This window comes from Mixophyes fleayi, chromosome 2 (assembly GCF_038048845.1).
Source record: "Mixophyes fleayi isolate aMixFle1 chromosome 2, aMixFle1.hap1, whole genome shotgun sequence".
Taxonomy (NCBI): Eukaryota; Metazoa; Chordata; class Amphibia; order Anura; family Limnodynastidae; genus Mixophyes; species Mixophyes fleayi.
This window is the reverse complement of record NC_134403.1, coordinates 177,685,614-177,703,686: the sequence shown is the minus strand read 5'-3', so window position 1 is coordinate 177,703,686 and position 18,073 is coordinate 177,685,614. Positions and strand designations below refer to the sequence as shown.

Genomic DNA, 18,073 nt, shown 5'->3' with positions numbered 1-18,073 from the left:
GTTTTGCACGCATCTACGGTGTGTCTGTACAATCAGTGTGCCCTCCTCTTATCCTGCTTTACCTACACCAAAGGTGACTGTTGTCCAGATGGGAGAGAGACACTCTCCTCAATACTTTATAACCACACAACAATGGTTCCAGTTATTGAGGAAACTACTTCCAGCTCTGCTAGAGACAGTACAACATTGTACCGACTGGCAACAGAAGTGTTTACTAGCTTTTATTAAAGCTAGTATTAAGCATGTAAATTGGGTTGACACTGATCCCCATTGTTTCCAATGTCACCATACCAACTCATGTTTGTACTTGGGGATGTTGTGTTTGCATTGTGGAGCAGTTTTTTGGATGGCGTCTGCTGCTTTTTTTGTGTTCAGTACAAGTCAAAATTATTGAGGTCCATGGAGTGTCCTTTATTGACCTCCCTGCCCATAAGTACAAGTGATCATAAATTGTTGACGTTCGACATGTGGTGTCACTGGCGCCTGAACTTCCATTTATCAAATGCCAGTGCTTATTCGCCCTTAATAAAAATAATAAAAAGAGGTCCATTTGAGTTTGAAGTGTAGGTCCCAGGGTAACTGTAAATAATTAACAGTCACAAATTGTGCTCCATCTAAAAGGCAGGAACTAATTGATTTGGTACCTGCTGTGTTTAAAATGTGCCAGCCACCCAGCATTTCTTCAATAAGTTGTTGCTAAGGAATCTGGTGACATCAATGGCATTCCGTAAGATGTGGGGAAGCCTTTTTGGGTGTTGGCGTGGTCCAAATTGGATCTCCCCCGATAATCACACAATTAAAGCAAGTTCTTTTTTAGAGCCAGATAATTAGTGCTAATAGTGTTAGTGTGCAGGGGAGATACTTCAGTCTGTCCCCTCATCCTAAAAGATTTTTCATATTAATTCCCTAACCCAGTGGTTCCCAAACTTTTGCAGTTCGCGGCACCCTTAGAGTCTCCAAATTTTTTCAAGGCACCCTCCAAAATAATTACTGAGCAGTCCTGTTTTAGAGGTAGTTGGGTCAAAAAATTGTAATAAGTATTTAGGTCACGACAGAAATACTTATTTAGTTGTATGCAAAAATACCCCTCTGCATCCAGGCACACTGCCCCCTCTCATGTTGCCCCCTCTGCCCTCTGTCAGGCTGTCCCCCTCCTCTGCCCCGCGCCAGCCATAAAAAAAAGAAAGAAAACAAACTTACCAATCCGTGCGGCGCCGGGACACAGCAGCCTCCTCTCTCCCGCAGCTGTCACTGACGTCGATATTCAGTGACAGCTGCGGGAGAGAGGAGGCTGCTGGGTCCCGTTGCCGCGCGGATTGGTAAGTTTAGGTTTTATTTTTATTTTTTCTGGCTGGCCCGCGGCACCCCAGTGACAGCACCGCGGCACACACTTTGGGAACCGCCGCCCTAACCCCTTCCCTAGCTCAATAGAAATACCTCAATCACTGTATGTAAGATTCACACATATTGCATGAGTGACAGGGCCACATGCAGAATGTGAAAATGTCACTTAGAATGAAGGTCACCCCCAAATTTCGCAAATGGTACCAACCCCTTGACATTTGTCCTCCCACCGTCAGCACTATCATCACTTATTTTCACCATAAACATTTGGGTACAGGGGTCGTTGTACTTCTGTGTGAAGACAGCAAACCATACGGTGAAATAAATAAATAAATAAATAAATAAATGCAAAAAAATAATAGATATGTTGCTACACCCTAAACATATTTCAGATACATATTTGTTATTACAATCATGTAAAAGTAACTAGGATAGGAATCATGGAAATCATGCAGATATTTCACCTACTTAACAAAAACATATACTGTATATAAAAAAGTTATTACACTAATAAACAAATAAAGGAAGTGGGGATTCCCCTGTGTACATTACCAGGCACATTGCACAGTGTTAACATTGGCCTGACTTTGAAGGGGAGGAAACCATCAGTCATGAAGTGGTTAACCCTGCAGTAACACAGACAGTCAACACAAGAAATCCCTCATTCATATATTTGCATGACTTGAATGCAACTGCAGATAACAAATTTACAAGTTAAAATGAACCATACATTCCAACTGACAGCAGATGTCCCTTTACTTCAACCCAACACCTTTGTCTCAATTTTAAGAAATCAATATTGTCCAAAAATAATGCTATAGAAATGATATGTATTTTGCTTAACAGCACAAGAGATACAGATCCCTTTAACATAGATCATTACAAAAAGTGCCCATGAGGGATGCAGACCATCATAGTAGCGAAAGGAAGATGTGCTGCAGCAACATACACAGCAAGAAAACAATATTTCTGATAATTGAACATATTAATAAAAAGAATAAATACTGCAGATTACAGTCGCTTAAAAAAAGCAAACAAACTACAAAGTTGCCAAATGATACAAAAGAAATTCATCTCAAAACAATTTATTGAGCAAAGTAGTGGAATATTCTCCAACTGGACAGCAATTATTCACATAGTTTGATCACTGTAGAGACTTATTTCACAACATTAAAGGATCTATCTGTACACTCTGTTTTTAGGACAACATAAGTTAATGTGAGTGTATGGATTTGCATCATGACACAGATGGTTGCAGATCTTAGAAGACAAATGAAAAAGTAGCTGTCAATAAAACATGCTGGCCACCTGGTAGTGATAAATAACAATGCTACTGTAAACTGTGTAATCTAGGTAACACCTGCCCCACACACAGCAGAGGATAAATCCGATTACCTGCAGCGTGATGAATACAAGCATTACAGGCAACCTTGCCGATGTGGCCTACAGAAAACACATTCAGGAGAACTTGGCAGGTAGCAGCCTAAGCACATTCACAGAGACCTGGAGAAATAAAGCCAAAGAAACACTCCTATTTGTTGTACAGGGGGCCAGGATTGAGTTTTTCAAAAGCTCTTATAATGAATTCTGTCACCTTCTATCTCTCAAGGTGGGTGGTAGTATATGGTTTACATGGATAGCAAAAAAAAATAGGTTATAAACAGAAATGCTTTGCTTTAGCTCCCCATTTCTAATAAAACATGCCATGTAAAGGATTACAGTAGCATACAAGGCAGCTTTATTTACTAATCTAGTCAGGGACTGGGTAATTTGGATGGGCTATAACAAAAATATTGGATAGTATAAGTTCTGAATGATCTCATTAAAGTGCTTTTTAGGTATTCAAATTCTTAAACTGTAAAATGCACTACATTTATTACTTCTCTTAATGGAAAAGCAATGGTTTGTGGTCTAGCTGTTCAGCTAATTACCCATATCTAGAGTTATTGAAATTTGTGCCACATCATACCTGCTGTGTATAGCACCAGCTCTACCCCAGACATACAGTGAAACCTACAATCTCTGGGGTAGAGCTGGTGATATACCAGGTCTGATGTGACACAATCTCTGGGGGTGGAGATGAAGGGAACGGAGCTATGACACTGATTGGGTGGTATCTTTGCTGCACGAAAATCATGGCTCTTATTTTGTGATTGTCTGGTTAAGCCCTCTCTGGTACAATTTAGCTACATCTTGTTATCATGTAGTCGTCTTTCTATAAATATTTATCAATTATCCCAATGTAAATGGACAAGAATCTATCACCCTCTGACATTTCTTGATCATTACAGTTTACTAAAGAAAAACATACAATCTGAATGAAGTATCTCGTTAATCTGCCCCAGGTACCCCTGGAGGTCCACTGAGACCGTAAATTTAGATTAGGACATTGAGTAGGAAGAGTACCTGTTGTATAAACTCAAATAGCTACATTTTTTGCCACATGAATTATTATTTTCTCAAATAAAGTATCTGGCTACTGTCAACTTGATTTCTGTTTGTGTGTCTTCTTAATCTGCAGTCAAAAAGGAACAACCTCTAACACAGACCACATGTGGCCCAAATGCATATTTTTTTTGTAGCCCCGCCAGGGCCCAGAATTATATTTTTTTTCTTAAAAAAAATAAGTTTTTTTAAAAAAAGACAAACACAGCATGGAGGGCCCAGTGTGAAACAGGGGAGACAGGTGAAGGGGAGCAAAAACGGCATGGAGGGCGTAGTGTGAAACAGGGGAGACAGGTGAAGGGGAGCAAAAACAGCATGGAGGGCGTAGTGTGAAACAGGGGAGACAGGTGAAGGGGAGCAAAAACAGCATGGAGGGCGTAGTGTGAAACAGGGGAGACAGGTGAAGGCAAAAACAGCATGGAGGGTGTAGTGTGAAACAGGGGAGACTGGTGAAGGGGAGCAAAAACAGCAAGGAGGGCGTAGTGTGAAACAGGGGAGACAGGTGAAGGGGGAGCAAAAACAGCATGGAGGGCCCAGTGTGAAACAGGGGAGACAGGTGAAAGGGAGCAAAAACAGCATGGAGGGCGTAGTGTGAAACAGGGGAGACAGGTGAAAGGGAGCAAAAACAGCAAGGAGGGCGTAGTGTGAAACAGGGGAGACAGGTGAAGGGGAGCAAAAACAGCATGGAGGGCGTAGTGTGAAACAGGGGAGACAGGTGAAAGGGAGCAAAAACAGCATGGAGGGCCCAGTGTGAAACAGGGGAGACAGGTGAAGGGGAGCAAAAACAGCATGGAGGGCGTAGTGTGAAACAGGGGAGACAGGTGAAGGCAAAAACAGCATGGAGGGTGTAGTGTGAAACAGGGGAGACTGGTGAAGGGGAGCAAAAACAGCAAGGAGGGCGTAGTGTGAAACAGGGGAGACAGGTGAAGGGGGAGCAAAAACAGCATGGAGGGCCCAGTGTGAAACAGGGGAGACAGGTGAAAGGGAGCAAAAACAGCATGGAGGGCGTAGTGTGAAACAGGGGAGACAGGTGAAGGGGAGCAAAAACAGCATGGAGGGCGTAGTGTGAAACAGGGGAGACAGGTGAAAGGGAGCAAAAACAGCATGGAGGGCCCAGTGTGAAACAGGGGAGACAGGTGAAAGGGAGCAAAAACAGCATGGAGGGCCCAGTGTGAAACAGGGGAGACTGGTGAAGGGGAGCAAAAACAGCATGGAGAGCCCAGTGTGAAACAGGGGAGACAGGTGAAAGGGAGCAAAAACAGCATGGAGGGCCCAGTGTGAAACAGGGGAGACAGGTGAAGGGGAGCAAAAACAGCATGGAGGGCCCAGTGTGAAACAGGGGAGACAGGTGAAAGGGAGCAAAAACAGCATGGAGGGCCCAGTGTGAAACAGGGGAGACAGGTGAAGGGGAGCAAAAACAGTATGGAGGACACAGCCAAGCATCGGGAATAAAACATTAAACTTTAATTTTGTTTTTTTTCTTAATAATAAACCTTACAAAATTGCTAATGAGACTTTTTCTTTTTCTTGTGGTCCACACAATCTTCGACTTTGAGTATTTGGCCCAATTGGGGCTTTGAGTTTGACATGCCTGCCCTAACACAATGTTCTAATTTCCCAACTGTACGGAACTGCAGAATTTTGTGGCGCCCGATAACGTGAATAACTATCTCCTAGTTATCAGTTCAGCACATCAGATGTGCAACCTTGCATATGCCACCAACTTGGCAGCAAACCCCGATGTATATGAGCAGAGTGGGGCATGCATCCCCACAAATCAGAATTGGCACTTTTATATGGTGGTAAAGAAGTCTTAATGCCAATGTTAAATTTACACTGTATGTAGAATCTAGATTGTTTGGTCTTCAAAGACTTGTGTAGACCCTAGGGCACACAATTATTTCATGCAGAGAAGAGGACTACTGGGGACTATATTTTTGGTAACTAGTCACAGTTGATCAGTATAATTTGCATTGCTAAAACACACATCTAAATTCACGATTATAAATAACATGTCTGACCTTGCTCCCAGAAGCAGCAGGTTCATACAACAAGCAATGAGAACGGATTACCCATTCATGTATGTGAACAGCACAGCAATCATATTCATGTGAATTCCAGGTTTCCAATTAGTGACTCACATCCTCTGCGATGCTTCTGCTGGGAATATGAAGATGAACACTTCTGAATGTTCTCTCCTAATAGCTAAAAGCACCATGGTTAGCAGTGCTTCCCTAACTGCAGCTGCTCTTGATCTGTTTCAAAGTGTTTATATTCCTTTAAAATGAAAAACACTTTCTTTGAATGATTCTCAGACTGAAGCAGTATTTCAAAATATTCTCTATGCCTCGGTTAAAGCATAAAATGTAGGACTTGGGCTTTTTAAGCTTCACATTTCCAGAAGCTATCAGCATGATCAAATGGATACTGCAGGTAAAATGAAGTCAGTAGAAGCAAGAACAGGGCTGAGGAGATTCTCACACACACATATAATCATACAGCATAAGGTGGGGTGGCAAACTGTGAAAAACTTTTACATCATTTGATAACAGACTACATTAGTAACTCTTTAAAACATTCACTTGAAAAATAACTTATACAATGCTATATGTGCAAATGTTACAGAAAGATTAACCGAAAATTATGTTTTGGGTGGAGTTCCATAAGTTCACCATAAATGAAGAACATTACTTACTGCCAGTATGGCGATATATCCAATTTGGAGGGTTTCATCTGCCATGCTCAGGGGTGGCTTCCCTTGCTCCTGCAAAGTTGCTTTTTATTCACACAACGTCCATCAACAACATGCTGCTAGCAGAAGCGAGGACAACATCTCCTTACTGCAGCAGGCATTGGGAGGCCCTTCAGATCAGGGGGTAAATGTATCAAGCTGAGATTATTACGGCGCATTTGAAAAACCAATCAGATTCTAGCTATCATTTATTTAATACATTCTACAAAATGATAGCTAGAATCTGATTGGTTGCTATAGGCAACATCGCCACTTTTCAAACCTGCCGAAAAACTCTCAGCTTGGTACATTTACCCCCAGGTGTTTTAAGAACACAAGTAAGTATTATTCTACATATATGTATATAGCTTATGGAATTCAGTCAATACTTAATTTTAAGTTTCAACATGGAATTAGCCTTTATTAGATTAGATCATGATTTATTAGCTGACAGGGTCTACTAGGTTTGCAATGAGAGCATCATAGCCTCCCACCTTAAATGGCAAGGTCACCAATGTTTTGGATCTCAACCCAAGCCATAGAACCCCTTCCCTAATGCATATCTACCAATTGCTCCATTGGAGGTAAATTCTAACTTTTTGACCCAAATCACATGTAAGGAAAGATAGAAAACTTGTGTTTGGTAAACAGACCTATGTGGCTAAAGTAATCCAATGACTCCAAAAGTGTCTGTCTCTAAAATGTAGAATAGCCGTCACCGTATGTATATATGTTATTAATGTTGTAATGCTCTTTGGAGGTTCTAGCGGTGTATTTTTGTTTTCTGCTAAATTGTATCCAAAAGTTTGTCTATGGATGTAAGTAAAAACTGCATTGCTTTTAGAATAAGTCCTAAAATGTGCCTCACCTGGCAGTGGAAATGTTAGAGGATATAAGTTTATAGCATATTTTCAAAAGTGTAGATTTTCAAATAAATCAAAGGAGTGCCACAGGTTAGCCAAGCCTAATTTTTGGTGACTGTTCTGCCCAATCTAAGGGGCAGGTCAAGACTGTATATTCTTTATACACATACTGCATTCTTTATATACTACAGTAAGGTGCTAGCTGTCCTTAGTGGACTGACCACTCCCCCTCTAGTGTCTGGTCCCGCCTCTATGATGGCTGACCACACCCCCTCTGGTGGGCCCCTAGTGTTGCAGTCCCCCGGTGGGCCCTTCATGCCCCAGTCCGACACTGTTTTTATACACATCACCAGTAAGGGTGCATTATTCCTTATAATACAACCATTTAAGAAAAATATAAAAAAAATGCACACAAACTGAACCCCATACAGAGAATGATATTAACACAAACTTACGCAGACAGACTGACATTTACACACAATGAATGTTTCATTTTTTTTTAGAAAAATTGTAATTCTCATTGAATTTGTTTTTAATGACATTTAATGGTACTCTTATCTTAATGCTATTGCTTAGATTCCAGACTCTTCTAGACAAATCGAGCAGATGTGAGACATTTGCAGAGAAACCCTTCATGCACTGGCATGAATCTTGGCGTGTTAGTGTTTGTATGGAGTACCACATACAAGAAAATATTTACCTTTATAACATATGTCTGCTGATATAGCTTTCTTTGACATTAATTACTGCATGCATTTTATATACCGCATGAACATGACTTGACACTGTTTTTATCAGTGGCCAATGTGTGGATTTAACCTTTACTGTTAAATACTCTATTTGTTTTGAATATGCTGAGCATAAAAAACAGTGTAACAATGGCCAGCTTGTCTAACCCATAGTTACAGCAAAGTTTGTGCAAGTCTTTGCTTTGTCTTACAACACTATTCAATCTGCCGCAAACACTCTGCCAAGGGGAACTAACATCTGGTAGTAAGCCAGTCTCTTCCTGATTTATACTTACATAGATTCATAAATATTTTTTTTTGCAAGTGATCACAGAAAAGAATACTGTGAAGGATATAACCAACCATTTAGCATGTATTTGTTGCAGTGTGCATGCATCACAATCAGAAACAAAAAGGATACGATCATTACCTTAGTCAGAATTTCAATAAAGAACAGTAATGATACTGTGCACAAAACATTACATTAATAAAATATTGTTAAATGGTAGTTTGGATGAAACTACATGATGCTGTATGGCAATAAACAAAGAACATTTTTTTTGTTTTTTAACATTAGGTTGCTATTGGAGATATGCAGCAAATTAGCTGTGAGTGTGTTTCATATTAAAATTAGCCTGTGAAGCTTACAATGGCAACGTCTGGCTTCATTGCAGTCTTGTTACGCATTCCCATCTTGGATATTCAGCAGGAGTTTATAATATTTGTATTCAAGCTAGAAAGAAACAATTAATGACAACTCATGCTGGAGTCAACACCCTACTAACATATCCTAGTGACAGTAGTGAACAAACAATTATTGTGCATCATTCACCCTTGCATTATTCATTTCCTGACTTTCTGTAACAGCGCTGCAATAGGGCACCCGGCAGCCAATATCCAGGCAAGCCTTCACCTGCAAAGCAGAGAATAAGAATGGGAGCAGCTGGCTTCCAAATCACATGACTTCCTCTGCACAAAGCAGAGAGGTCTCGGAATATGTTAATCAGTACAGTAATCTGCACCATGTGCTCTCCTTCTTTCCTCAGGCTGCTGTTGTCAAGGTAAATAGTGCGTGGCATGTGGAGCATGTTTTGAGGTCTAAATGGCATGTATATGTGATCTGAGGGTTTGTGCGAGTCTGTGGGCACATGGCGACACATTATGGCAAGTGTGGTCTGAGTGCATGTGGTGGAAATTTGAAGCAAGTGAGGGGTATGTGCAGCTATTTTGGAATGAGTGATTGGGGGCGACTTACTTTCGGGCTGTTTTTACATTTGTAAAATTAAAGTTAATGTGCAGTTACCCATAACTGTGGGGCAGCACGGTGGCTAAGCGGTTAGCACTTCTGCTTTACAGCAATGGGGTCATGAGTTCAATTCCCGACCATGGCCTTTTCTGTGAGGAGTTTGTATGTTCTCCCCGTGTTTGCGGGTTTCCTTCGGGTGCTCTGGTTTTCCTCCTACACTCCAAAAACATACTGGTAGGTTAATTTGCTGCTAACAAATTGACCCTATTCTGTGTGTGTGTGTGTGTGTGTGTGTTAGGGAATTCAGACCGTAAGCCCCAATAGGGCAGGGACTGATGTGAGTGAGTTCTCTGTACAGCGCTGCTGAATTAGTGGCGCTATATAAATAAATGGTAATAATAAATAATAATACCTAACCCAAACCCTGCAATAAAATCTGTGTCATTAAGATGTGCCACTTTATGAAAGTGTACACATTCTCTTACCATGCAAGCACTATCCGAGCTGTGGCAGATACTGTATAGAAGTTTTTCAATAGTGAGTAAGCTCTGAAGACCTGATTCTGGTGCCACTTTCAGCACATGCCACATGGTCAATTTCTGAACTTTTACTCTCCAGGAACAGCTGAGCTCACAAGATGTAAGCTGTTCCTGCAGTTCAAGTGGTGATGGTATAGTAATTGAAGTGGTCCCAGGTAGTAGATGACCCCCCATCAGACTCACCTAAAGGCAGAAGAATCTAGTAAGCCGACTTATTTTTATTGCCGTATTTTTATTGTTAAATATTTCACCTATTCCCGGAGATACGGAAGTGATGTAGTAAGTGTGGGCGGAAGTGACATAGTCATCTGAGGGCGAAAGTGAGAGTTCGGCCCAGACTTCCTGTATACCGCATCGCCAATGGGGATTATAAAAGGAAGGATTTCCCAAGTGTTTGGTATTCACCCTTTTGAGAAAGTCTTTACAGACGAAACGCGTCAAGGGAGCATCAGTTATTTACATTTGGATGGTTATCTGATAATTAGGTTATATGACCTGAGAAGTGGAAAGTTTGTACCTATTCCTCGTGGCATCCGTTGTCTGGTGGAAAGAACTGCTATCACCTGCGGCCAAGGGGCTCCAAGGGATTTTTGGTTGAGTCCACTTTACAGATAAGCATGTCTAAATTTACACAATGTACGGGCATTTTATTGCTATGTATGGATATGGCACAATTTTTTGATTAAAAATCTATTTTTTTTTTAAAAGAATTGCATGTTATGAACGCACTACACTATTGTCTGCTATTTCCCTATTGAGTTTTAGTTCTTGGACAACAAGACACAGAAGGTCCAATCTATGCAAGAATTAATTCTGGGATTTCCAAGGGACATTATTGTTCAGATGAGCGATTTTATTATCTGATTCTGGTACGAGACCAACTTGAAATTTTATGGTCACTTATTCTTTGTATTGATGGTATCACAATATGTTTGGCGCTCCTCTGTATGTATGTATGTATGTATGTATGTATGTATGTATGTATGTATGTATGTATGTACGTACGTACGTACACACACATATATATATATATATATATATATATATATACACACATGCTTTTCTGATTGCTCTACAGGTTGCCACATGGGGTACATTCTGTGGTAACGTGTGGTGCAGAGAAAACTACTAAATAAGAGTTATTGACAAGTGAAGGCCAAAATTGTGCAACATTTATAAAAACTCTACTGGGCGTTTTTATAAACGTCTCCCAAATGGTACCAAGCACTTGTTCTACCTGCACTAATTTATTTTGACACAAGAGATACTTCCATTTTCATAGCTATTCCACCATCAAGCTCCACCTCCTTTTCATTGAAGCCCCACCCTATTTCCCTTGACGGCACAGGAAACATAACTTTTCTGTGCACTCTTCTTTATAGGAATTGTGCTTTACTGAGCTTCTATTATAAATGCTCCTCATATATCCATAATACTGCAATGTTGCTTTCAAGCAACAGGGCATTGTGTGGCTTTGAGACAATCTGTTCCTACAAAAATATAAAATATAATGTGCTTAAAAGAAAAAACGTTTTTCCCTGTGGGTCATGTAGCACAATAAAATAGATGCTTTAAATTCAACTGTAACAGGCCGTGAGAAGCACACCTTGAGAAAATACTAATGTACAGTACTACTACCAGTCTCTTGTGAACCAAAACGAAATTAGGAAATCATGTTTCCTGCACTTCAAACAAAACACTCAAGTCACAAGGTTCATCTTAGTTTCACAGACATTCTAGTTACTGTCTTCAAAGCTTAACAGGCACTGAAAAATTAAATATAGAAGAGGAACCTTCAATAGCGGAAAAGACAGTAAAAAAAGTACAATCAGCACATAGTGTTCAGTCCATTTATAAACTAGATATACAAGACTGACCCTACAACTATCAACTAATGGCTGTGTGATGTCACTGGGCTTTCTGTAACAGAAATAAAATAGTGTTGCTATGGGGAACGTCAGCAGCAACAATAAAAAGCATATTAGCTAATCAGTATATATGTTTAGCTCAAATGACACAGTATTGGAGCTAACAATACTGCCTCTGTTACTGTGAATGTATAATTCAAAAATATACTCATATTAAAGTACATTACTAATATTTGACCACAGTTGTTATAACCAAATAATAAAAAAAAAAACCTTTTGATATCGAGAAAGTAGAAATGGATGAACACTCACCCGTCTCGTATTGTCAATGACCTTCTGATCAGGTTTCCCATAATTGGGCGGATTGGCATATGGATCATAACCTAATTTGGCTAACATTGGTGCAATGGCAGCCATGTCTCTTGAAACATCTGCAGGTATTTTCCCAACCCACTTTGATAACGCATCCACATTCACTGGCTTGATGACTTGATCTGTGGATCTCTCAACCCTGAAAAGAACAAATAAGTTGATTATATGAGGCGAACTTTATGTCGAAGAGTATTTTAACATTACAAAATACTTTAATATGATTTTCCAATTTAGCTACATGTGTATGGACACATAAGACAGGTACAGCTGATTGGCATTCAGATGGATAACTCCACCTCAGGCGACTGCATAAAACAAACCAATAACAGACATCTGGTGACAGTATCTTCCGGCATGTCTAAATATAATTCAAATTAATATTTTTTCAGGTACTTTGAACATTTCAGAGCTACACATAAACAGTACCGGGTCAGTTTGTAGAACATGAATGTTAATGTTGCCTGAGGAACAGAGTTTAATTTGCCGACAGCTATGAAGAAAAAAAATAAAAAAGTGTGTTCATATTTTGGTCAGAGTTGCTAAAGATAGAGGACACGTTAACAGAGCTCCAGAATTTCCCAAGCCTGTGAATCAGTTGTGTGTGTAAACACGTTTATATATCATGCAAACTTAAGCAATTACCAATGCTTTCTCATACACTGAGCTTTACTACACAGATAAAAGTCTAAAGTTATTAGCTTTCGCAAACAAACTGTTTGTTCTACAACAATGCAAATTTAGTAGCGTGCAAAAATATGTTTCCCTGCAGGTTTTTATTTGTATATAAACATGGCCATATCATTTACAGCCTATTTAAAGAAAACCAATCCACCTGAGAAAATTAGTATATTTTTATTTTAGCCGGTAATACCGCTCATATATGTAGTGCTAGAAATAACAGTAATAAAAGGGTTAAAGGTTGTAAAAACACCATATGCATGATTCACTGACAGGGTGTCCTTTTTTTCCATGGTTTATGATTTGTCATTATGTTTCCCTTCAAGACCTATAACATTTCAAACAAGACTTGTACTGTAACTCTTCCCTGCAACTATGTAACTTGAGGAAAGGTACTTTCATCTGCAGATTTTAAGAAATGTTCCTCAAAGAGTGATAAAGCAATGTGCTGTAGATCTTAGTAGCAGATTCAGAAAATAAATTCTATCCTTCAGTAGCACTAACTTTGTGTATAGGAGTTTTAAATAAATTTAGTAGCTATATACAATGAATGTAGGTTTTTATTCTTACATAGAAGCAAAAAACAGGTTTCAAACACTGTACAATGTGATTAATGTTCACTCTGTTTTGAGAAGTAATTAGTAAAGCTGGGTACACACTACAGAAATTTCAACTAACTTTTTATGCCGAGCGATTTTACATGCGATCGATGTTCCGATCGCTCGGTCCATAGACTGCAAACACACTAGCCTTGTTTAGGACGATAAAGGGGAGAGCGGACGTCCCTTTAGCGACTTTTTACAGCCATGTTGTCGTGAGCAATGACTGTAATTTCGTACTCGCTGTTGTGGATCGGTCGGAAGTTTATACACACTACACAGCGGAAACGAGATTGGAACGAAACTATTAAACGGTACGACCAACAAAACGAGGCGACAATCGTCCATTTGGGCAGACTTTCGACCATCGTGTCACTACACACACTGACCTAACTTTTGAACGAGCGGTCGTATGTCGGCTGATTGAGCCGATTATTGGACGAAAACCGTGTAGTGCGTACCCAGCTTAACCAATACTACAGTTAATATTCATTTTACCACAGTAGGATGCATGGACTATGCTGCAGTAGATGCTACTTTCACAGACCATGCAACACAGCACTGGTTACCATATTCATACTAACTATATATGCATATATATATATATATATATATTTATTTACACACACGCACATGTATAATTATTGTAAAAGACTGCACTCGTATCTTCAAGTAAACCCTCACAGGTTGTTTCTTTTCTCTTTTTTCTAAATAGCAAGTTAAATATGTTTCAAACATTCGTCTGATCTTAATTGTCACAGAAATTGGTGCCACAATTGTGGAGTTTTTCCTATCGTTATTTTGAAAATAATGGATATTTAACTAGGGCCTCTTTCTGCCAAGACTACACCTTCTGGGTGCCAGGAACATGCAGTAATCTATGTACGCCTGACCTACCAACACCACGTCATATACCAGACATGGGCACTATGAAATCACAAATACATTTACCATTAAAAAATGAATACAAAGATGGGCTTTACTTTTAGGACCACTAAACATAAAAATACAAGTTTTACAAAAGGTACAGTTCATTGATTATGTTTTCACAAAACCTTGCTTAGAAGTCGTAATCCTTGGTTTTACTGTGAGAATAAGTGTCCACACATTGTGGACTGAATCTCCCTCAGCCGCAATGGCCAGACACTTTTCATTGTGCTGTAAAACAGGCAGCTATATTATCACTAATTAACTGGACAACGTTCCTGTAGGTCAAGAAACAGCAACAGATCATTTAGGCACTGTGTACACAGGTGGTGAAAGCTTGTTAACCTCAAACATAAAAACTTTGTCCTCACTTGCTGACAGTGTATTCATGGCATGTTTTTTAAAGCATCACTGTACTGGTGGTCTAACGAAGTGATTTTTTTGTTTTGTTTTTGGACATATTGGTCCTTCTTGATAGCACATTGGAATAAATACTTTTTTTATTTAGATATTAGACAGACAAATATTACAAATAAAAGTTTGTTTATGGCTAGTGATTCATATCAAATATATTCCTAAATTTATATACAGGACATGTACCATTATTAGGGTTACCAAATACACTTAAGTGACATAATAAGATTATATATACACATCTATTATTACTATCTTTTATTTATGAAGTGCTGACAAATTACGCAGCTCTGGACATAGAAGGGCTCATGACCCAAACAAATGACATGAAACAGAAGGTAAAGATGGTCCCTGTCCGAATCAAAGAGGTACAGAGAACACAAACGGAAATGTAATAAAAATTGCTGCGTTGTTTTTATACTTTTTTTCTTTTACACATTTTATTTATGGTGTTTACTTTTAACCCCATACAGGTTTCTTTATTAGCTTCAGAAAAATAGCATGTGTTACGTGCAAAATCATAAGTTTAGATGTTCATGAAATCTAAATGCATGTTAGAGTATATGAACACATGCTTTATAAAATTAGGGACATTGTGTGGGGAGTAACTTTCCAGGTCTTGTTACACCTGATGATGATGTCACCAAGGTGTCTGAAATCTTAAGGTGTAATCGGAAGGGGGGAGTGACTATAGCATGCATATAACAGCTGGGAACTGCATGTTATGGTTACCAGTCCATGCACAAGTACCACCACCTGGATTTAAACAAGACATAAATCAAGGATGGACAAATAGTAGGACCCAGGAAGTTAATGCCCCATAGAAAAAAAATATGACTGGTATCTAACTTTTATGTAATGCACAAAGATTACAAATCAATTAAATAAACATTAACTTGTTATTCATTTATTTATTTTAGCATGGAGACCATAGCAAGATATGATATAGTTATCAGCATAAAATATTTGTATATCTTTACAGGTGCACAATGTGTACTTGATAACATTTATTACCCTTCTACTTTCCCTACCTGGATTCAAGGGTGCTGCTCCATGCAGTCATTTTCCCCAGGGATCCTCCAATTCTGTGATATTAAAGCTGCAAAACATTTATTCCGTCCCTTTAAAATGACCGCAAAGGAGGGGTGTGAGCAGGAGAACCAATCACAAGCAGTAATGCGACTGTGATGGGTCCTTTGCTGAACACACAGCCCACTACCAGCGTTACACAGTCCCAATCATTTTTTGTCTAATAGAGTTAAATGGCATTTATTAAGCATCAAGAATAAGAGCTAAATGCCTGTGTGTACAAGACCTAATAATCTCGGCATGCTTTCCTTGTCATATGGGCATTCTGGCTGTCTTTTACGCAAATGTCAATGAATTACAATAGATTCACTTTACTGACCTTGGCTGTCTATACACATATTCAAAAGCAGGATGATACTGTACAAAACAGCATCAATTAGATATGACAAGAGTGATGAATAGAATGTTCACATTATGCCAGGGAGTAAGTAATCAGATAAAGTATTGCTTCTGCAGTAATGAAACAGGCAAGTATCTTTGCCAAGCTTCACAGCAAGTCTTCTGACTATAGGAGTCCGTACAGACACTGTTAAGTGCAGTCTTATATCGCAGTGCGGTGTATCATGGCTATTCTTTCAACAAAATGTGTAAAATGCATTCAATTTCAAAATGCATTTGAATTATTTCACCAACAGGATTTTCCACAGTGGTTTATTTGTGTTTAGCGCCCACTGATAATTCATGCTTTCTCCCAGGGAGAGAGCACATTTGTGGACTTCCTTTGGTTTAGGTTATACATAGGGCACAATGTAAGAATAAATTTATCTCTGAAATCACAGATTCTTGTTATCACACAAAGGAGGAGGCTCCAAAGAGCAGTATTTTGGGATTCAGTTCTAGACCAAACATTTGCACAAAATATGATCTCATTCCAAAAAAATGATTGAGAATGTGCTCAAATGTATGCATATAATAGAAAAATAAGAGGGATGCATCTCCAAATTGTTCTAGGTCATAAAAGATCTCCACTGTGAGTAACTTGTTGACTCTATTTCGTCAGATTACTATCTTTGGATGGCCTTTAATGGTTAGTGTGCAGTTTTTTTTAAATAGTTGCTACTGGGTGAATTTGTAGATTTTTCAGAACATGGGTGTTTTTTTAGGCTACAAATTCTAATAAAATTATATTTAAAATTAGTTGCATTTTTGTTTCACCTATATTGTGAATAGAGATTGAAAGATTTGAGAGCAGGACTTGCATAGAAAATCATGATGTATAAATGTAAGTTACATGCTAGTACTTAACAACAGAAGGACAGCTCTAATGCTCTCCGATAGCCTCATTACTTTCAGGTGATATAACAGCTTTCAAGTAAAAAAGTGATCGGTAGAAGGTTAATGAGATCTCTGCAGGCTTGTGATGCACTGCCTGGATCAGTAAACAAATGTGCAACAGATAAGAAGCATCCACAAGCAAACATAAAGTATGATATTACTGGAGAACAGATGGCACTACCTATTCTTAAGTAATAACATCACCTTTAAGCTGGGTACACACTACAGAAATTTCGACCAACTTTTTATGCCGAGCGATTTTACATGCGATCGATGGTCCGATCGCTCGGTCCATGGACCGCATACACACTAGCCTTGTTGAGGACGAGAAAGGGAAGAGCGGACGTCCCGTTAGCGACTTTTTACAGCCATGTTGTCGTGAGCAATGACTAATTTCATACTCACTGTTGTGGATCGGTCGGAGGTTTATACACACTACACAGCGGAAACGAGATTGGAACGAAAATATTAAACGGAACGACCAACCAAATGAGGCGACAATCGTCCATTTGAGCAGACTTTCGACTATCGTGTAACTGCACACACTGACCCGACTTTTGAACGAGCGGTCGTATGTCGGCTGTTTGAGCTGATTATTGGACGAAAACAGTGTAGTGTGTACCCAGCTTTAGTCATTATGTCTAAAGTCTATGTACTTTAAATGGATTTGCAGGAAAGCTTTTAGGGTTTACATATGCACAAGGTACCACTTGATATGTAACATAACATACTTTCTAAGTTGAATCCTATAGATAATAATCATAAAGGTTCAGGTAAGTGGAAAGGAACTGAAAAGTCCCCCACTGTAAATAAATTACTTCAATACCCTTCCGAACACAGAGGCTATATACCTCTCTCTGCTATGCACAAAGCTAAAAACAGTTGGATATGGCTCCATATACGGCGGTGTCAGGCCTGTAAACCAGTGGTTCTGGAAGCGCAGTTGCCTCCAATA

The 18,073-nt window shown here is 39.3% G+C and overlaps 1 protein-coding gene across 2 annotated transcripts in view; it reads right to left on the bottom strand.

The window, feature by feature from the left end:
• The window catches only part of TPST1 (tyrosylprotein sulfotransferase 1), a 76,576-nt gene that overhangs the window by 23,905 nt on the left and 34,598 nt on the right, over positions 1 to 18,073 (bottom strand). For both annotated transcript variants that reach the window (XM_075195034.1, XM_075195035.1), the window contains exon 3: positions 12,077 to 12,275. In XM_075195034.1, the coding sequence (XP_075051135.1) occupies positions 12,077 to 12,275 (199 nt within the window). The remainder of the gene's footprint in view (positions 1 to 12,076; positions 12,276 to 18,073) is intronic.